The sequence below is a fragment of the Nothoprocta perdicaria genome, unplaced genomic scaffold (genome assembly GCF_003342845.1).
Source record: "Nothoprocta perdicaria isolate Ctin4 unplaced genomic scaffold, notPer1 scaffold_139, whole genome shotgun sequence".
Taxonomy (NCBI): Eukaryota; Metazoa; Chordata; class Aves; order Tinamiformes; family Tinamidae; genus Nothoprocta; species Nothoprocta perdicaria.
This window is the reverse complement of record NW_020454527.1, coordinates 1,052,332-1,075,244: the sequence shown is the minus strand read 5'-3', so window position 1 is coordinate 1,075,244 and position 22,913 is coordinate 1,052,332. Positions and strand designations below refer to the sequence as shown.

Sequence of the window (22,913 nt, the reverse complement as noted above, 5' to 3'; positions counted from 1 at the left end):
TTAGACCACAGCAACAGAGGTAACTTTTAAAGTAAATAAGATTCCATGGGGAGACGACTAAACTTTACAAAATACCACACCTTTCATCCATAAATATCCCAATGCACCTTAAAGACTATTCAAAGTAAGAGATAGTGATTGTTTTACCATGCAATAAAATGAAAACACCCGCACTGACATCACAGTGCTATTTGATGCTAGTAATAATACACCATGAGTTTGTGAGAGGGTTACAAGTAACACCAATGAAGAATTGAGGTGCATAAAGTTATTAATTCAGTTTGGAAAGCAGCCTTAACAGGAATAACACATTAACTCTTGACAAAAGTGTCTTTTCATGTGGTATATTTACATATGTTCTGAAACTCTATTTTTACTATTTTATCCAAGAAGTGTTCAGGCACTACAAGTGGCTCTCCAACATATTCAGGAGAATATTAATTGACACTAAAATTAACTATAAATGGAATAAACTCAACTCAGATGTCAGAAGTTAGTCCTCACAACTATCTTTAAATGCTTTAAAGCTAAAAATTTTTTGCTAGTAAAGAAGGAAAAGATTACAAAAAGTCTGCTGGTTGTCTCATGCATACTTCAAACATTTTAAAGACTGTAACGATATTGTGTATGCATTACCTTTCAAATTTAAATATTGAAGAGTCATACCTCTATAACTATGCAGTAAAATATTTTCTTTCTTGTTAAAATCAAGTAGCTTTTCATTAGAGGAAAAAGAGATGCTGAATTTATAGGAAACTGCAGTGTAAGGACCTATCAATCTTGCTTAAAGATTTAACAGTTTTGAAATTGATGTATGCTCTTGGGAGGCTACCGGCTTCGCATTGATCTATTATTTTAAAAGAAATACTAGAAAAAGCTATCACTCAGGGTCAGGCATATTATTTCAAAGGACAGCAATCACAAGAGCTTCCAGTCACAAGAATTTAGATAAAAAAAAACACTCAGTAACAGGCATCCTTAATAGCACATCTACCAGAATAAAGTATTTGTGAATGCTACATGAACAGACAAGCACTTCTTCATTTCCATGAGCTTTCCTAGATGCTGCTGCTACCATCTGTGTCAGATATGCAAAGCAGATTTTGGAATCTCTTGTAGGCACATTTTTTAACTACCTAAATCATGAAGAAGGGTTAAAAATCAAAATACTAAAAAAAAAAAAACAAACCCCCACATTTTTTTTATAGCCTGTTGCTGAGATTCTCCTGCATCCAAATGTAACAAGAAAATGTGTTTTATGGATAAAAGCAAACTGACAAAATGGCCACCACAGGTGGAAGAGCTGCTAACATAATTAATTTGTTGGGTTTGTTCTCCGTCCCCTTTTTCCTACCATCATGCATGAGATAAATACTTCCTATCTGGATTTTTGTATTGGGAAGCATTTATGCATAAATCTGTCACATTTTCTTTTTTTTCTGTTCCATTTCAGGGCCTACATTATAAGTGGAATAAAGGACTGTTTCCATTCTTGTCTATAAACCAATGCTACTCAAATTATAGCATCTTCTTCTGTTTTCTCCTCATGGGCTATACTGTTCTGCATGGGAAGCCCTCTGCTATAAATGTTCATTAGTTTCTGACATTTAATGAATAAATGTAGCCTAAGGAATGAATTTAAAATCACAAATACGACTTTTTCCTTTAAAAGACAATCAGTGTTGAGAGCAAAATACGTCCTTCAAACCACAAGTTAGATTCCCATCTCTATCATTTCTGAAATCTTACACTTTATATTGCCATTTATTTTCAAAATGGTCTTATAACTGTTCATAGAAGAATTATCTCATGGGTAAAGTATTAGACAAATTCTAAAGACTGAAGTTCTGCAACAGATTTGCAGCGAGAGCCACAGCACTTATCCTAGTTTTTCCATACCTAAACTCCTCATCAATAAAAAACAAAGACAGATCAAGGCTAGTTTTTCTTTCATTTCACTGTATGTTTAGGTTTACTCACTTTGCATCTTCAAAGCTGAGTCACATACGGTCTACTTTTGAGGTCAGGAAATTTTGTAGAAATTCAATTAAATGTCAGTAACAGATACCTGAAGATGTTACAGCTGGTTTCCCAACCCCTTTTTCACAGACCTTTACATTAACCTCTCATTTTTGTAATCACAGTTTTCTCATTCTGTTAAGTCATCGTTATATAGTACCACTGTGACCTAAAGCCACAACACCAAAGAATCATGGGTGATAAATTTTATAGCAAATAGTCATAGCACTCAGCAAGCTCATGAGAATGAAACAAGGGCTATCGCAAGCACAAAATGCACAAGTTAATTATATAAGTAAAATTGTTGGAATTGTTATCATATTAATTTTTCAGCCTTCTTGATTCATCATCTTTGGGTTTCTTCAGCTAGGCTTTCATAAATTCCTCTGTTATAAATTGCACACTTCTTGCTGTTCAAAAATCAAACTCTCCCTCACCTCAATATTTAATTAAAAAGCTTTAATTACAGCACCATCATCTCTTTCCTTAAAGTCTCTCTGCCTCTCAAAAACACTACTGCTAAAGTAGTCTCTCTTGAGAAAGGGAGAAAATATCATTTTTTGCATGTGTATTTTCTCATCAATGCCTCTCCCCATATGCCCAAGTGTGGATGATCAACCAACTCACAGAGTTACTTTGAATGCCTTTTTTCACCTCAATGATTTGGTCACGTCATCTTCTTGATCAAACAGGAAAAAATCCACAAATCTCTAAAATATGATTAGCTGTAGAGGTAAGGATACATCTATTCAGAAACTACAATGTTCACATTGTATAATTTGTGTATACAATCACGTTTTTTTTTATACTCATGTTCCATTTCCAAGAACTCTTCTTCCCAATTTTTAACTGGCAATGAAAGCAATATATGCTTCAGTCGCTTGGTTTTTCCAGAATCAGTGAAATTACTCATCTTTACATACTAGCAAATATTTATTTTGAATGTGCTACACACCCTTATTTCCATCCTAACACATAAGCCTAAATTTTAACAGATTTTTAAGAAAAAAAAGGGACTGCTAATTATTATTGTAACTACTTCAAAGACAGGTCTAACAATGTCTCATAAGAATATCTTTTATTCCGAGCTTTAAAAATTAATTTATGTTACGTACAATATTCACAGGACAGTGTTTTTTATAAGAAAAATGTTTTGGTTTTACTTATTTTAATTGCAACAAATTATTACCTCATGAGGTTCAACAAGGACAAGTGCAGGGTCCTGCACCTGGGGAGGAATAACCCCAGGCACCAGTACAGATTAGGGGTCGACCTGCTGGAAGCACCTCCACGGAGAGGGACCTGGGAGTCCTGGTTGACACCAAGTTAACCATGAGTGAGCAGTGTGCCCTCGTGGCCAAGAAGGCCAATGGGATCCTGGCTGCATCAGGAGGAGYGTTGCCAGCAGGTCAAGGGAGGTGATTCTGCCCCTCTMCTCAGCTCTGGTGAGGCCGCACCTGGAGTACTGTGTGCAGTTCTGGGCACCCCAGTATAGGAGGGACGTGGAGCTTCTCGAAAGGGTCCAGAGAAGGGCAACCAGGATGATTAAGGGAATGGAACATCTCTCGTATGAAGAGAGGCTGAGTGAGCTGGGCCTGTTTTCTCTGGAGAAGAGRCGGCTCAGAGGGGATATGATTAATRTGTATAARTTCAGGAAGGGAGAATGCAGGGAGGAAGGGGACARGCTGTTCTCACTGGTGGCCAGCGATAGGACGAGGGGTAATGGCCACAAGCTGGAACACAAGAAGTTCCGTCTCCAGGTGAGGAGCAACTTCTTTACTGTKAGGGTGACMGAGCAGTGGAACAGGCTGCCCAGGGAGGWTGTGGAGTCTCCTACTCTGGAAGTCTTCAAAACCCGCCTGGATGCCACCCTGTGCCACATGCTSTAGGTGTGCCTGCTTGAGCAGGAAGGTTGGACTAGATGAYCTGTAGAGGTCCCTTCCAACYTTAAATATTCTGTGAATCTGTGAATCTGTGAATTACACCAACCATCACCAATCAGATTCGCTATGTGAGAACAGAAAGCTTTCCAAAATTTGAAGATTTAGTGAAAGAAATGCTTATTTAATTTCACCTTGGAAATATACTGAGCAAGCAGGAACCTATTCATCAATAACTGCGTGCTTCCTAGCCAATTATTATGTAGAGAGATTTATAACCATTTAATTCTGATGTCATCAAGCAAGATTTGTGGTAGCAGTTATTACCTCAGCAATCATCCTATTGGTGTCTCCCAAGAACAGCAGGTTTAGGGCTTCTTCTTCATTAGCTGCTTGCTGAAGAGACAGGTTCTTCAGATGAATGTTCTGATCAGGATCTTCCATTATTGTCACTTTTCTACATGAAAAACACACACACAGATACACATTAAAGGAAGTACCAAACAAACTGTTCCTATACCACCTCTTTTTTCACCTTCTATTTTAATCTTCCATACTTAATTAATTTAAATTTAAAATATTTAAATAAAAATAATTTAAATATTTAAATAAAAAGAGTAATTAGAGAAAGTTTTGTAAAATATTGGGTGAGTTTTAGTAAAAATATTAAGAGGAATACATTAGATGAATTATCACAAACAAATAATAAGTAAGGTTTATTTGCCATTGTGACAGTTATTTGTGCACATGACACCTAAGGAAAGGAAAATGTTGAGGAAAGAATAGTATGGAATATTCCAGAATTCATATAGATGTAGCCAACCTGCTTTTCATAACTTTAAATTTGTCAGGATTATTTCTCTTTCAATCTTCTTCAAATGCTAATAATTACAAATGAAAATGATCCCTTTCTGTAATTAAAAGCATACAAATAGAATGTTTCTATATATTTTTACTGAGGTTAGAAATACTGTTAAGTGGATATCTTTAAGCCTTAAAAGTTAAGAGAAAAGAAGTTACATTGAAGTAGCAAGGACATAGCAAAGCTCTGCAAGAGTTACTGTCGCTGAAACCCCTTTCACTTCTTTAAATAACCCTTTATCATATGACATTTTTCTTTTAATTGGGCAACAGAAGGGTAAATTTTTATAGGTGTACTGAGTAACCATTAGAGTCTCCTTAGCTAAAACACACAATATGGAATAAAAGTAGTTATTTCACTGGATTTGGGAAGTCCCAGAAGGCTGATAGCATTAAGAATGAAGTACATTAATTCTGAGTAGTGGTAGAATGAGTGACATGTTTTCAGACAATTTATAAGAAGAAAATTAGATAACAGATGTTTATCTGTTTTACAAATCAAAGAAGACACCACCACTTGTGCTTCATGTATATAAATGTGTTAAAATATAAAAATACATATATTTTTCRTTTTCATCAATGTCAACCACAAGAGGGAGTATAGGGTTGATCTAGATATTTTCTCTCTACATAGTTCTTGCACGGTAATGACTCCAAGCTGCTCGGAAGGGAAGCACAATGGTGGGGTTTTGTTTGGGCTTTTTTTTTTTTCTTCTTCTCTCTCTCTCTCTCCCCCTCTCTTTCTCAAGACAGGCAGAAAGAAACTGAGCAGCTAAGCAGCATTCCAGATTATTACCCTCGGAAAATAGCAGTTCTTGATTATCAAAATGTTGTAATAAAGACACTGAAATTATTGGAAAGCATTGTAATACAGGATTTTCAAGGAAAAAAAGAAAACAACAAAGTAGACACAGTGCTCTTTTAGTAGTCATAACAATTGTTTTTCCAACCGTGATTGCCATCTGCTACAGACTTATTTTTGTGCTCTCGGGCAAGATGGAATCAATCACTATTAAAGCTACAAACTTCTACTTCTGCCATTAAGACTCTAAACTCAAAAGCATAAGTCTGCGCTTAGATAACAATGTTTTGATAATGTCAAGTTATATTCAGTTCTCAATTYCATCTGTGCATGTATCACACATTAAATGCCAGGGTAGTTGTGATTAAAATRGGATGCCTCGATTGATTTTATTATTTTGAAATGGCTTAGAAAGAAGCATGCACCACTTTTTATAATTTAGGAAAATGATGCTGCTTTATTACAAACACTGTCATTGCACTTCAAACTCTAAGAATTGTTTTCAGCTTACATTTTGACCAACAGTTACAAATAATTTGCAGTCTTACAGACAGTGTTTGGATCAGTTTGGACAAAATGTTTTTATTATGTCCGAAAGCACAATGGATAATGGCAGAGTGGAGATACTGTAAACCACGGACCAGCTTGTGCCCTGCACAGTGGCCTTTCAACTATTTGATTTGCAGATCAAAGTCCAAATTTGCACATCTACAGAGGTTTTCGTTAAAACCTCTCCAAAATGACATATTCCTAAAYGATAACAGAATTATTTATTTCATGGTGCTACAAAATTATTGCATAATCTGACAGTAGATTTCCATAGAATACTGTATATTAGTGATGTGTTTAAATTTCTTAGCTTGGATCTTGGAGTGGAAAAGTTCTGTTAAGTTATCCAGAATGACTGAAAGAAGGCAGAGACAAGGTTTTGTTTTCTTTATAAACAAAGAATCTTTTCCATTTGGTTTAATGAATGGAAATTGCAGCTGACGAGAAAATCTGTAGGATGGGAACAACAGCAGGATGGGAACTTTACGGAGTTAGTAACTCAGGCCCACTCGTGCATCAGCTCTGCTGCCATTAATGCAAGATAGCCTTACATTTTTTTCGATATATGAAATTCCTGGGAACTAGTGAAGTTAAATCTTCCTTCGGTTCATTAACACCATCTGATTAAACTGAGTAATATAAACAAAAAGCTCAGAGCTTTGAATTGAAGAAATCTAAAACAATCTCATAAATTTATAAACACTTAAGAATTAATCAGAGTGATGTAGGCAGATCATCTGATTTTACATCCCAAATAACAATGTGTTAACAGAATACAGTGATGTTATTTTGGCATGAGGAGGAGACAACACACTTGCTAATAAATTTAGGAAAAGGATAAAAGAGAAAAGCAATGAGCACGCATCTTGGGGTTTGTCCAAAAAGAAAGAAAGAAAAAATAAAAAAAACATGGACAGCACAGCCAGGCTTTGTGGAAAGTTCCAAGGAACTTTAGCTTTTAAGAAAGAATGACTAAGATCATCATTCTATGTATCATCTAAGACAAGCTACTTCGGAAGCACAGCTGCCTTTATACCACATCAGAGGACAGAGTCAAGACTGATTCAAGAGGGACAGTTACAAGCTATTTAACCTCCAGCAAAACTGCCAGTAGCACACAAATTTGCTATTCCATGYAAGTAGAAACCAAAGCATAATCTTCTTTACTAGTGAGATATAACAGAATTAGTATTAGTAAAGGCTGCTTTTCTGACATATATGGTAGAAAATCCTTCACAATCTCTCCAACAAATTCTACCTTTCCGTCAAGAAAGATACAGTTTGCTTGCTCTACGTTTTATGGACATAGTCAAAATGATGGGATTGGTGGATCATGTAGGAATAGAATATATAAAATCTACTATAATTTGCAGACAGCTGCAATAATCTCATTGTTAGTAAAGTGATTATTATTAGCTTCCATTATTACTTCTTAGTAAAGACACAGCACAGCAACAATCTCACTTGCTAGCACTTCACAAGTGCTCACAACAAGCACTTCACTTGCTAGATGATCAAGTGGACAAAGCAGAAAGGTTTCACTAATTTTTCCCTATTGGTTTTGAGGCAACAATCAATAGAAAATTTGGATGTGAATAATGTACGCTGAAATTATTGTACACATTTGTCATGGTATAAATTARAAAGTATAAGTTGTTTGAACTGTAAAGAAAAAAATGTAATCTTTGAAGAAGTGATTCAAAACAATTTTCTGTTGCCTCTCTGGTTAAACAAATACAAAAGTAGGCATTTTCAGACCYGGATACCATTTTAGCCTTTAGAATTCAATAGTAACACTCATATTTTACATTCTTTATTTCAAAGAAATGTATTTCATAGGGAAATATTCAACCTTAGAGCTAATGAAGAGCTTCAAAAAGTTCTTTAATTGGAACAGTCCTACAAATCTTTTACAAAAGCAAGAGATGGCAGAATGGAATCAAATAGGTTTTCTTTATCATTTGTACTTTAATAGTTTTATTCTAGTGTAATGGTTTTATATTTATTATAGGTTCAAAGATAATCATAATTCTAAYTTGCTTGTATAAGCATGGGATTTATATTCTATACGGGATTTTCAATGTGGAAACTGAATTTTCTGTTCTAATAAATACTCAGCTTCAAATGAATCTTCATCTGAATAAGCTGTGTTTCATCTAGTGTTTTAAAATAAATAGTGTCAGCTTTGTATAAGCAAGACAAGGTGYAACTGCCAACTGTAAGGCACACTGTATAAGACGCATTAAGATRCATCTAACTGGATTGACTATGGGCTATATGTGTCATCACAACAGAATTGTKTTTCTCCTTGTGAAATTACAAATTCATGGAGATTTCAAAAGCAAATTTTGCTAATACATAAATACAAGTGCCCATCAGAAACRTGATTACATTAAAATTAGCTAATGAATCTGACCTGTAAACCATCTTATGTTTGTAAATCTGGAGTATCAAGTCGGTAAGTTAACTACATGAACAGTTTATTTTACTGCCTCAATAGACGATGCAGCAGATGGCTACGCAGGGCACGTGAACTTCAGTGGGGAACTAGAACTTACCAGGTTTCAATGGACTGGGAAATTCTTCTGTCGTTATTTTTGGTTTTCAACTACTAGCTAGGGGTCTAATGTGTAATGTCTGTAAAGTGCATCTCTTTGCTGAATGTCATCATTTTCACTGAATTAAGTAGTATAATGTCATTAGTTACTAGTTTGTTAGAAATATATATCTTTGAATCAAAGTACATTACTTTCTTTTGCAAGAATATGCATAACAATGCTACTTTCAAAACAATTTGCATACTTCACTAGGTTGATTAAGCTGTTTATCTTCCAAAGCAACACATTTCTTCAATTCTTTTCTCATAAGTTTTGAGGAATACAAGCTTATGTAACCCAAGCATATGTAAATTGCATTTGGCTTTGCATAGTGCTTAAAAGCATGGTGCCCCCCTGCAAAGTTCAACAGGAAATTATCAATAATATTTATTGCATTTGAAAAAGATAAGTTCTTTGTTTCTAATATTCTAATTAAGTACTTGCTTTCAAAAAGCTGAGCAAGTTAGATTATTCTGTACTTTGCTTACTGCAAGTAAAATCTTAACGCTTTAAGCACATTAAAGTACTTAAATATACATATTTTTCATGATAAACACATGATGAATTTTAAAATCTTAGATAATTACTATTTAATTTGCTATTTACATCAAGTTAGCCAAGTAACGAAAAATATTTATGTAATAACCCTTCTACTCCTTCTTAGATTTTAGACATTATTATATCAACAAAAAAAGTAATTTCCTAGACACATGATCCCCAAATTGCCATATTTAAGTTACAGTTTCATCTAGGCTAAATTCATTTTAATAAAGTGAATAAATTGAATGAATTCAAATAAAATATAATTTATTGGAGATAATTAATAATTTGAAAAACTTAATAAAATGAATACATTTAATAAACTTAAAAATCTATTCACTAGTTACTAATTACACGTCTGACAACAGAATCTGTATTTGCACAATATGTACACAAAAATTTTCTCAAAATTTAATCTCTGATTTTTTTTTTAATATACAGTACATGAAGCAGATAATAAAACACCACAGATTCCTTCATTTTACTATGGATTATACTAATACATGCAGTACTTTTAGCATGTCAGAAAGCAATGGACRTTAGATCCATTTTACAGTATGAGTCTGTCTGTTCTCCTATTACCTTTAGACAGTTCATCTTATAAAGATTAAACGTGAAAAGTTCTTGTAGATATAGAACCTGGATAGACACCACATATTCTCTAGAAAATTAAAGCTAGATTATTTCAACTTTTAACAGTTTTGAAAATTATCAGCTCAATTTAAAAAATAAAAGTTTAATAAAATAACATTCTTAGTTATTTTAATATAAAATTTACATGTTCCAGTCTCCATTAAGGTAAGACAATTCATAATTCCTGGAATTATTTCAGGGCATTTACAAATACAAAAGTCATTTCTTTTTTTCTTGTCATTTCTTTTTCACTGAGTTATTTTATGAACATCACAGACCAGATTATTTTATTTCCCAGAAGATTCTTAAGACTTTAAGGTTCACACTTACAGAATTTAGAGTAAAAGCCTTAATTTTAGCAAATATATGTGTTCAGAACTGTGACGGATACGTTCCTTTCCCAGCTGATCCTGGCCTGTACCTTACATGCAGCCCTGTAAGGTACCCCTGACCACCAGCGACCGATCTAATTCTGGCAGGCGCCATCGTCCTGATTTCTGTTCTCACTGAGACTTAACAAAAACAGTCCTCAAGGCTGCGTCGTAAACAGGGAGATAAAGCCAACACACTAACCTAAGTCTTTGAAGTTAAAAATATGACTACAAGCCAATCATCTTATTCCATAAATACTCGGACAGCCTGAGAGCCCCTTTGAGCTCTCCTGACACGGCTGCGGCCTGCACACCAGGATCTCCCCTTGGGCAGGGACGCCTCTCAAGGTTCCTCGAGAGATCTTCCTTTCCACCGCAGACTTGTGGCAAGTGAATATAGCGCGCTTTCTTTCTTTCTTTCTTTCTTCCTTGCTTGCTCTCTCTTCTCTCTTTCTTTAACTTTACTTTGTAACATAAGCACCCTCAGTCATAAACCGTTGACCAGGTCTGGGGCTAGGATTGGATTCAGCCGCACCCAGACTCCTCTCAGAAGGAGCCTGGAAAGCAAGGGGGTCCAATCTGAACCTCGTGACCCAACGGGAGGGTATCCCAAGATAATCTTGTATTATCTTGTGCCTCCATGTAGTAAATAATAGAGCGATCTTRCCATAGAATCTCGTGAAATAATTATTATACTAATAAATCATATTGTTAGTTCTCTATTTGAGTGAAGTGCATTTTGTCACTCGCCCCTGCCACCACTCRTTCCGTGACAAGAACCTACACAAAACTTTCTTGACTACTACTGCCTAATCAAGGAACACTGTTATGGTAATCCATGGAGTTGCTTTTGAGCTTTTCTACCTCCTATTATTTAGCTTACCTCATAATTGTCTATAYATTAAGAAATAATTATCTAATTATCACTGATGGAAGGAACTAACAAAGGAAATAAAATAAAAATAATAAGAATAAAAATTGTCCAGTATAAGCAGGGAATTTTTCTTCCTATTATTTTCAAGGAAATACAACCTGTTCCATATGTCTCCATTAGCACTGAAACACATGTTTTATAAAGGAACAGTCTGTCATGAAAAAAATCAAAACAAAAACTTCCCCAAAAACCAAAAAGTATAGCTTCACTTTCATTTCCAATAGCTACAAGAGATCTCTTCTGCATAATATCAATCTTTTACGCTTTCACACAGCCTGTAGTATTCCTAGTGTGTGTGTGTATATATATATATATATATATATACACACATCTGGGGGGGGGGTGTTTCTGTATGTGTGTATATATATATATACACACATTATATACATATATGTAGAAAAAGAGGAAACTATAGAGTGTTGATAATACTGAAAATAATATTTTGAGTTAATTAAGACTGAGAACAGTAGTACAGTTTCAAAAAATAATGTCACCAAACATAAGAGGGCATCTGAAGATGATTTTTGTTTTTGTTGTTCATTCTGATTTTTTGTACTATTCTTACTCACGGCAAATCATCCATTCTGGAGGCTTCATGTCTTGGGTCCAAAAGATCATAACCACATTCATTGTAGATTTCTAAGTAGGAGACATGAGTTGTATACACTTTGCTGCTGTCCTAAACAAGGAAGGAAATAGAAGGAAGGGCTATAAATAGCAGGGAGGGCTAGACCAAAGCATAAATTTATCACTRCTAGCTTCCACTACACTMCACTTCACTACACTACATTGCTTCCTCACTCTGTCTCCCATTCTTTTGCTGGGTATGGTTTACATTTTCAAGTTGCAATACAGTTTTCTGATACCATATAATACAAGCTCATGATGAAGAAAATAAAAAAAAGCAAAACCACATACACATACAAAACAAAACAAAAATAGAACCCCTCTACGTGCCTCTAAAAAAAAGTCTGTATACTTAGAATGTGGCAGATTGGTTACATAATTTATATTTCTTACTTCTACAACAAAAAAGAATGCTACTTCTTCAGATAAGTAGGCTTCAGGTAAGAAGGTTGTCTTCAAGAAAAAGCCCAGAGAACAAAAAAAAAAAAAAAAATCCTTATTTAGAAACTTCAGTGACATACAGCTTTCTACACTCGTTATCATAATATTTAAACATTGTATATGGTGTTGACTATTCTCTGTAATCCTTTATTTTGTCTGTATTGTACATTGCCAAAATGTAACTTAACACAACGGGTTTTGCAAACAGAATTTTCTCCTCCTCAAAGCCAAATCCAAACAACATAAACCTCAAAATAATGGGCTATGACTTTTAAAATGAAAGAAAATTAGTCACTTCATTTCAGCAGATGAAATCACTGTGAATGTACTCATCACACAGTAGCAGCTTCATAATCCAATCCAGGTGTTTTTTAGAATACCTTGAGATATAAATTATTTTAATTGAATGACTATTTCCTATATGACCCTTTAATGATTATGACAGATCACTACTTCAAAAGACTCACTGCAGATGGGCAGAAAGATGGATCAAGACGCTATTCAAACAGAAATTTGGGAAAATATGATTATTTTTAAGTAATAAAATAACAGGAAGTGTTATTAAAAATGAAAGTTTTAATTTGCCTCTTTTTTAAATCAGTAAAAATATATATTCCCTTGGTTTCAAACTCCTTGGTCTCCCTGCAAGTAGAGGTTTCAAGAGCCTTATTTTCTTAGCCAAAATCACTTTTCTCTKTTCTATCGTACCTGGGGATAGAAGGCAGACAACAGTTTGTTGGCCAGTGTCAGTGTCATGACTTTTGTGTCAGTGCTTCTCAAAGATACAGTAAGAATACAAGACAGAAGGATAAAGMACCAGGAAGAGGCAGAGGCAGTATCAAACAAATCTGGCAGCAGGCCAGCAGAAGAATCACTAAAAGCCAACCAGGCAGTATTAATAATTCTCTCCTGTAGTTATTGCATGCTTTCTTCAGCTTTTTCTTTAATTTTAAGTCTTACCTGTAATCCTGTTTTAATCTCTTGCAATGTAAACAAGTAATTGCAAACTAGACATGTAAGAGAATTAGAAAGTAAAGTCTCATACCTTCTGCAATTGTTCAAAAATGTAAGATAGAGTTCTGGGAATAATGCCTCGATCACTGTAACGTTCTGCTCCTCCTGTGATGGTAAAAGTTTTGCCACTGCCTGTCTGACCATATGCAAAGATAGTACCATTATATCCTGCCAAAGCACTGGGGAATTAAGAAGTGAAGAGTTAATTAATATATYAGGTATAATATATTTTCCATTGCCAATTTACATAGCTGTGTACAGAAATGAAATATAATTAATAGTAATTCTTAATTATTTATCAGCTATCTTTAATAATATAGGATCATACTTAAAGATATGTATTCTAGATGTAAGGGTATTTAGATTTTCTAAAATTGAAAAACTTTATGGCTCGACTTATTCTATAATTATGTATCATCATTAGCTTATAACATTTATTACTATTTGCATTACCTCTGCACCTTTTTGTAAGGCTGGATCATATTTTGGACAATAGGATTTASTCTCTTAGAAGTCTACAGATGTCAGGAATTGTGGTCATTGATATATTACAGCCAGAAAATCCAAAAATACTTCATATATGACTTCACTAATTGCAACCAGAGAAGATTACATTGTGGTAACAAACTCATGTAAGGATACAGTTCTACTAGGGGCATTTTACTGTTCTGGGAATACTCCTGTACTAAATCAGCAAAGTACCCCTGGCTAAAGGTACACAGGAGACCATGTGCTATCGGCATAGTAAAATCATTACTCACTTGGAAAATAAATCTAAACCACATTGGTAAAAGCAATTTTATCAATTAGATCTATGTATATACAAGAAAATTTAAAAGAAAATTTTATCATACATCAGTACTAGCTATGCCATTACTTGATCATCTTTTTTTCATGTTTCTAGCTTCCACTTACAGTTGTGACTAATAAAAGTCGATAGACTTTCTTCTCATCCATAAACCACCCTATCATTAACTTCAACCTGATTTTCACCAAACAGCAGACAAGCTTAATGACAGTAGTATAGCTGAACACTCAGAAGGAAAAATGGGATTCGGCTGCAGGAGACATACAGATGATCTGCCACGGCTGACTGCCGAAGATTCACAGCTTATGACACAATGTATTTGGAGACTTCTGGTCCTGATTTTGTTTTAAGAGAAAGAGTWTTTAATGGAATAAATCAGAAGCCATCCTCGCAACAACAGTGACCTGAATTCTATTATTGATAGGTTGGTACATTTTGAAGAAACTTCTTGTACATATGAATATAACATATCTTTTTTTCCCCCCCTCTATACATTTCAACTTTCCTTGTACTACTTTTGAAGATAGTCATATTTTCCTCAAATATGACCCATTTAAAGGGGTGATATCTGGAAGATGGACTTCAATGGAGTACCTGCCTATATTCCCTAGCAAATGCATAGTARGTTTTCTTGTTAAAAAAGATAACATTTTCAAAAATTATCTTGATACTCTTAGAGCTGTACAAGGAAAATGCATGACTAGTCAACTATCCCAAAAGATAAAATACCCAACACTTGTTTTTTTGCACATTTCTGACTCCATTTCTTATTATGTAAACTGTCCTATTTTTGAGCAACATTGTAGGTATTCTAAGGTCTTACACTTTAACTTGACTGACAGACAACAAGGTAAAAATGACAGAGGGCAATTGTCTTGAAYTTTCAATTATTTGTAAAATAGAAATAAAATCAAGAAAATTATCAAAATTGGTAAGAGTTACAAGTAAAACAGTGATTAAATCTATTGTCATCTATAATATTCAAATAGTCAACTAAACTAGAATTCGAGAGAGCCTGCAGTTGACAGGAGATGTAGTAAAGATATCAAATTATTGTGTCAGACTTYATTCTTTCATTAGACTTTCCCCCCAAAATTGAAGGGAGTATAGGAAAAAAAAGATAAACTAAACAGGAAGAAATTTTTTTTTTGATAAAACTATCAGAAACAAAACCTACCTTGGATTTCATTTAGTAAGCTTAAGATCTTATATGAACAGATTTTATATAAAGAAAAGAAAGGCTCAAACTATTCTTGTGTATTTTATTTATTAAGTAGTAAACAAGCCAAGATTAAAAAAAAAGGGAAATACAAAAAAAAAAAAAAAAAACAATCTTTGCATAGGAGATAAAGACAATGTATAAGGACTTATCCATTAGGACAATGCATAGACAGCTGCTGCTCTGGCGCTGTAAAAGAGGCAATGCTTCTCCAATTTATTAAAGTTTACTTAAAAGCCTGAGCAGCTGCCAAATTTCTTAGTTTAATCCACTTCAGTAGGATGTCACAGAAAGAAAAAGAAACATGAAAAGAACAAGGAAATACATTGAACATCTGCTCCAAAAGACCGAAACACCCAGCAAAGGCTGAGCACATATAGATTTTAGATTCCAGATGTTAAAAATCAAGGCATAATCACTTTTAGAAAACACCCCATTCATCTATCTCAGGAATTTCTAGTGCCCACCATGATAGCATCTGGATGCTGAAGACAGTAATGAGCTGCCAGAAGGTAGGGGGGTATCAAATGAAGCTTGCCCATGGCAGCTTCAAACCAAGCAGGAGGAAATGATTCTTCACACATGAAGCCGAAGCTTTGAAACTCGTTGCAGTGGCTGCTGTGGATGCTAGAAGTTCATGAGGGCTTCAGTAGAGGCTGGCCTAGTTCAGGAAAGAGAAGCTACTSTTGCAGAAATCCTTTGAACTAAAAGTGGATGGAGGCTAAGAAAATACTTACATGAAGCAGCTCCTCACGCTTGCCCTGTGTTTCCCCAGCGTTGGCAGTTAGTTACTGTCAGAGAGGATATGCTGGGCTAGATTCAATTCTGATCTCACCAAGTAGAGCTGGTCTTTTATTTTCTTCCACCCCTGCTCTTGGGGTCTTCCAGAGCTAGCATTTAGGGCTGTTAAGTCTTCTTACTACTTGCCTCTTCTCAGGTTGTTAAAGATACATATTTTGAAGTATTGAGGTGTTGCTCTCCTATTGTAGTATTGCAGAACAGTTTGGAAGTATATTCTAAACATACGGCAAAGGTGTGGCAGCACACTATTAACTTGAGGTCCCTATGCACCACAAAAGCTACCAATTAAAATCCTCGAACATGTAAACATAGGGCAGATTTTCATACACTTTACGCTGTCAGAAATGTTGGGGAATTTTTCTTTTGAATTGATTCATAAATCCACTAAATACACTGCAATGCATCAGTGAAGTCTGAACAGCCAATGCAAACATCAAAATCAATATGTGGTCATAGTCAAATGCAACTATAAGTAATATTAATATTGCACTGGATAGAAGCACATTGCATATGAAAGTGCAAGTTATGAGTTTCATTTTAATATATAAGAAAATAAAACATTCTTACATATTAAAAAAATGTAAAGAATCCTGTTCAGATTTTTATCATTCATCCTTTCATTCAGAATGCATTAAAATAAACAACTAAGTCAATTTAAAAAGCCTGAAGGCAACAGGGACCTGAGGATATTCTTAGGGCTCCAGGGAAAGGGCTAAGAAAGTCTATGAGACTTTCCACCAATGAAAGTCTATGAGACTAATGCCACCAATGAAACTACAAGCATAAGCTTTCTAAAACCGAAGCACAACCTGCTATGAACATAAATTACAACTCTTTTTTAAGCTTATAGTTATTCACTATTATTTTCAAAAGTCATATTCTCCTTAGAATGCTCAGAATTTTGAAACTTTGCCTTTTTTTTCTTTTTTTTCTTTTTAATTTTGGCATAGTTAAGGATATGCTTTGTTAAGTAAATTGTTTCCTAGCTACTTCAAACAAAACACATCAAAGTCATATAATCCAATGAGAGTCTTTGCTGAAAAGATCTTTCATGAGTTTATGCAGTATTGTATGGCTCCCTGTTCAGAAGTTCATGGACTGTTTCCAGATAGACTGGCTAAAATGTTGCTGGAGAAATATGTTTCTGGTATATCTTAGCAAAGTTACTCCTACTATGATTGTTAGAGGTTAGAGTTCCCAGAGGGACTACATTTTTAATAATACAAAACTATAGAGCATACTAAAGGAAAAAGAAAAAGAAAAAGAAAAAAAAGAAAAAGAAAGAAAAGAAAGAAACATTTAAAACAAGATTACTAAAATTTGTCCAACTTTGTGAATATTTTTTCACTATGTTCAGAAACCTRGAAGATATCATTTTACTTACAGTTTAGAATATGATGGCATATATTTGTAACACTTTATGATAGATTTAACTTCTACTAAAAGAAAAAGGGTCATTTAWCACAAGCCACTTAAAGCAATTTTTACACAACAAAATGTCTGTCAGTGTCATGACACAGTAGTGTTGCCTACAAAAATATTTGCTAATTTTCAACTTTAAAAATACAGAAAAAAAAAAAGAGTTTCTAGCAATTACCCAACAAGTACTTTGTTATTTCATCTTTGCTTCTACTGCTTAACAATCACCTATGCCATGATCTTATCTGGAACACATGGAGCAAGCTAAATGTGCTAAGGATGCACCTAGCTTATCATTTGCATAACCAGAAAAAGCCACATATTGGACTAAGTAGTAATGAACAACAGAATCACTAAACGTGGACAAGAAATCCACTGACCTGAACTCCTACATGTAAAGAAAACCCAAAGAAATTACCCTCAAGATTTCCACAAAAGGATGACATTTCTGGGAAAACACAGACACACTGTAGAAAGATATATTATAGTTCTGCAAACAAGCACATTTCAATCTCATTTCAAATATTAAATTCCTTCAGTATTCATATCTCATTATTAAGGTGTAAGAGCTTTAGGTTACAAGACATCAAAGAAAAGCCTGAACATGCCACTTCAAAGCCAAACAGCTCAGGGCAAAACAACAATCACCACCACCACCAAATTTAGTCCTAACTATCATCTGCCTCATGACGAAAGATGAAATACTGATGAATATCAAGATTTCTCATTATCTAGAGTTCTCATTAACCATTCTGTATAATAATTTTTTCAGTAAATTGCAAACACTTTTTTTTTTGTTTTTTTTTAAAAAAAAAAACTTTTTTAATGTTTCAATAAAAATCTATCTGGTCACACCATATGAAACTTCACATATCACAAAGTCATATATAATTAAAAAAATGCTCAATACACTTGCATGAAGTTTGAACATATATGGCCTACACAACAATAAAAAAAAAAAAAAGAGGTCAATTTATATAAATGTTGGTGAGGAAACATCCTGGTTAGCTGCTAAGCCTTCAGAAGCCATCATCAAGCATTTATGAAAAAAGTAGTTCTTGTAAAGTTGATACGTTCAACAGCATAGACTTATACACCAAAAAGTTGTCCTTGCTGGAAGTCAGAGTAAGAAGAAAATAAATTTTCAATGAAGCATTATGAAAATGCACGATAGTAACAAGAATTGATATCAACTTTAATTATTAACACTAAGTGCAGTTAATCGGCCCTTAGCCTTTTAATGAATATCTTTTTGCTACAGCTCAAATCTATTTTATTCTATTATTCTTCCTCTCTAATACTTCTCACCTAATGATACACTTGCTTCAAAATTATTTAATGTAGAGACTAGATCTTTTCTTACAATTTCCTAAAGGAGTTACATTTTTTTTTGTTGTTGTTGTTTAAGAACTTAAAAAAATTGTTGACTTTTAGAACTGAAACAAATGTAATCAGCACATATTTTAAATACAAGAAAGTACTGAATATGTGCAAATATAAGTATACATGAGAATTCATATATGTGAATATATGAATATTGAATATTAATATCTCTACTGATACAAATACAAATTAAATCACTTTTTCCAAATGAGAAATTGTCAACACACATAAGAAAATAAAGAAATGAACTTGATCCCACTGCTATATATATTTAACCTTTTATTATGGCAGCAACATAATTTAGCATTTTGTGATCTCGTAAGGTAGATATTTTCAAATTTTATCTCCCAGTTGTGGCACAGATACCCTGTTATTTTTCCATACGCACTATGATAAAGTGAAAAATTGAAATACTTTCAATATTTTCTCAATAAAGATACTGGAATAAGCAGTAAAGATTTAGAAAATGCATGGAAAAAGAATTGCTCATCTGCAAAGTRTCATTAAGCAAGACCATGATCCAAAGCTCATTCAAGTGACAGAACATTTTTCCAATGATCTCAGTGACCATTAAGTGAGGTATAAACTGTGGAAGGTACCAATAAGTCTGATGTAGATTTTTTTCCTGGTATAACTTCTTAAAAGCATTAAAATATATTTGTATGTATAAAAATTGATACTTACTTACTTTGATACTTTTTCATCTCCTAAAATACTCTAAAAAGGTTTTCAGTGTTTTTACTCCAACTAATTTGGAACATACTTAATTTTAACAACGCAATTGCTTTGGAGACATAAAAAGCTCAAGTAAATGCTCCTTAATTAATCCATTTTCAGTATAACCTAAACACTGTTCCATAATCTAAATAATGTTATATGCAAGTTTATATAATCATGCTTGCTCAAGAAAAAAAAAGAGCTTTATGAAAAGTTACAGCCTTCTCTGAAACATTGCTTTAAAAAATTATTTATTAAAAAATTATATAATCAGGATATAACACCTTAAAAACTCCACCTTATCAGGAGAAAGACGGTTATAAAAAGGGCTTCCCAAAAGAAAAAAAAAAATGTTTGTAAGGAACATTTATTACATATAGAGACTTAGCCTGTATTGCTGAAGGAAATTAAACAAATGCTGTAATAATGTAGTTGTAATTATAGTGATCTAAGAATATAACGAAAAACAGGGAGAGGAAATTTATTAGAGTAGTCAGTGTATTGGATGTGGAGGACTAAATTCAGGGCTGTATAACTTACTAGCTCTTTGGTTAGGTAAAAGCAGATTCTACCTCTCTCCCTAAAATCCTTCTAAGTAACAACTGTTAGTAGAACTTTGCATCATAAGACGTAGACTATTCCTTGTAGTAGAGACTTAAGTAAGAATATAGTTAAAGAAGAGCAAAGCCATGTATTTTTTACTGGTCTTTTTTAATTAATTTATCAACTGGCCCTTTCTAACATAACCATAATCAGTGTCCAATTAAAACATACAGAGTAAGAAATTACCATTTCATTTTAAATTTCAATTTAGATCTATACTTTAAAAAAAAAAAGTCTTTTACAAACTTCTGTATTTCCATTTTCAGTCACTCAGTTGATTTACCTCATCCCTGAAAGATGCATAAATCCTAAATAATGAGGATGATAGARGTCTTTAAATCATGCAAGTAATTCCTCTTAAACTGATGGATCCAATATGCTTAAAACTGCTTAACATTCCTCACATGAGAAATTCCTAAAGTGAGAGCTAGACAATTTATGGGTAATTACTACAGTTTGAAATATCATTCAGTATTCAATTTTTGAAAATCCAAGACTATACAAGGAGAGGTTTCAAATCATGTGGTAGCAGACAGAGGTTGAAAACAGATTGAGGATATTTTATTGTGGTTGTTTCCTATGACTACACTTTGTTTTAATTAGCAGTGATGATTATCTGCTCTATTTAAATTTTATAGACACAGATTTTTTTTTTCTGCTTGTTTCTTTCTCATTGTTAAACAGGCTGCACGCAGGCTTGTGCCTGGGTATAATGAAGAGCAAGAGCCCTTGGTCTTCTGTTGCATTCCTCCTGCAAGGTCAGACACACAAGTTACATCAAAAACTATAAGATCTGTAAAAAATTAAAGGGCTCTGTACCTGTAGTACTGTGCCCAATTTTGAACTCCCCAGTGCAAGAAGGATGCTGTATTGAAACTGGGAGCCAAGGGCTSATTATTTTCAGGCTGGAGAAATGGCAGCTATGGCTCTACCAGAGAGCACAGAGCCATATTTTTTATAGAAGTGTGAGGTGGTAGGACAGGCAACTGTAGTCACAAGTTAAACAATGAGAAATCCCAAGTGGATATATGGAAAAAGATCTTCACAGTGAGGGCAGAGAAGCCCTGGAAGGTGTGTCCGGATGCTTTACAGGATTCCCATCCTYAGACTTCTCAAAGTTCAATGGGACAAGGGCCTGAGCAACCTGATCTGAGCTTAAAGTTATTCCTGCTTTGCTCAGGAGGTTGGACCAGATGAGCTACGAAGACCTCTTCCAACTCATTCTGATCTTAAAAGAGAAGGCGTAATTCACACAGATTCACAGATAAAAGAAGGAAAACAAAACAAACAGAACAGTCCTTACCCAACCCTGAAAAACACATTACAAACTTTACTCTAGTTCACCTTTGCATCATTTTTAAGACCAAAACGACAGACTTCCTCTGAAGTCACAGCACCACCTTTCCTYTTTTGTTACTCAAAACTTCAATTAATTGTAAAAAACACATAGAAACAGCAGTGCAATGAATGTATTCTCAAGCTTTTGACATCGGCAGGTATTACAAAAAGGGAAACCTCAATTCTACAATTGCTAAATGACCGTCACAACACCACCAAATATGAAGCCTGAGCAACAAGATTTCCTAGTTGTGATTCTTAATTTCTATTGCTAGACATAAATTTCAATCTTCAAAAGGATTAAAAATCAAAACATTTAAGCACACAAAGACTTTATTAGTTTATTTCAGWTTTACATTATTATTTTAAATTGCTAGCAATGTAAATGTAAGTGGCCATTCAATAACTAGGAAAATATCTGACCTTTAGATCCTGTCACCTTTTTCCTCATCTCAGTTCTTGCTGACCTACAATATTTTACCAATAACCCTGTGCTTTCCTTTACTCTCTCATGAAACCTGAGTCATTTTATATGAAAATTTAACACAATCCTCCAAAAACAATTCCTAGATCTTTATGTTTTTTTTTTTTTTTAAAGAGTGAAGAACATTATTTTATTTCTGGAAAATCAATTTTAAGTGAGGATCTGTCTTTACAAAYACTCAGTACTTAAGTATCTGCTACCATTTGGAACCCAGATTAAACCTCTTTCTAATTAAGTATCTCAGTATGATAATTTTTCTTTATACTTTTGCCAGATTTATGAAATAAACCTAACCCGATAATGCCGCATGTTCCAAATATAACACTGATTTCCAAATGTAGCAACTATTGTATGATGCTAAAGAGATTTTAAACTGGTTAGAGGGTTACTGTGTCAGGACTATAAAAATGAGTAAATGACTCATTTCAACATTTTAATTATTCTTTTTTTTTTTTTTTAAATTACAAAACAGATGTATTATACTGATATTCTAGTACTCCAAAGTTCAAGATTTTTCTTTCCTTCGCTAGCCCACCATTGGAAACAATCCTTTCTTCCACTCAGCAACCTACTGTATCAATCAGGAGTACCCACAAAGACACAAGCAACAAGCATCGTTATACACAAAACAAGCCCAAGGAGAAAGGAAAATGTGATGTGTGTATTGCCATCGCTCCCTACAGCTGAGCGGTGGCAATAACRAACTAAGAATAATGGGCAAATAATYTGGGAGTGGAGAGAGGCAATGTGCTTAGAAAGGGTGGAGAAACAGCCTCCTATATACGACAGAACCAAAAGACAATAGACTTGTGAAAAAATATTTAATATTTAAGCAGTTTCTCATTTGTATGAAAACACTGAAATTAACACAAG

General features: G+C 34.0%; 1 protein-coding gene across 1 annotated transcript in view; it reads right to left on the bottom strand.

Annotated features, from left to right (window-relative positions):
- Positions 1-22,913, bottom strand: part of KIF6 (kinesin family member 6) — a 150,285-nt gene that overhangs the window by 115,842 nt on the left and 11,530 nt on the right. The window contains exons 4-6 of the mRNA XM_026034048.1: positions 13,300-13,447; positions 11,756-11,865; positions 4,227-4,356 (exon numbers count right to left, since the gene is read on the bottom strand). Coding sequence (XP_025889833.1) covers positions 4,227-4,356; positions 11,756-11,865; positions 13,300-13,447 — 388 coding nt within the window. The remainder of the gene's footprint in view (positions 1-4,226; positions 4,357-11,755; positions 11,866-13,299; positions 13,448-22,913) is intronic.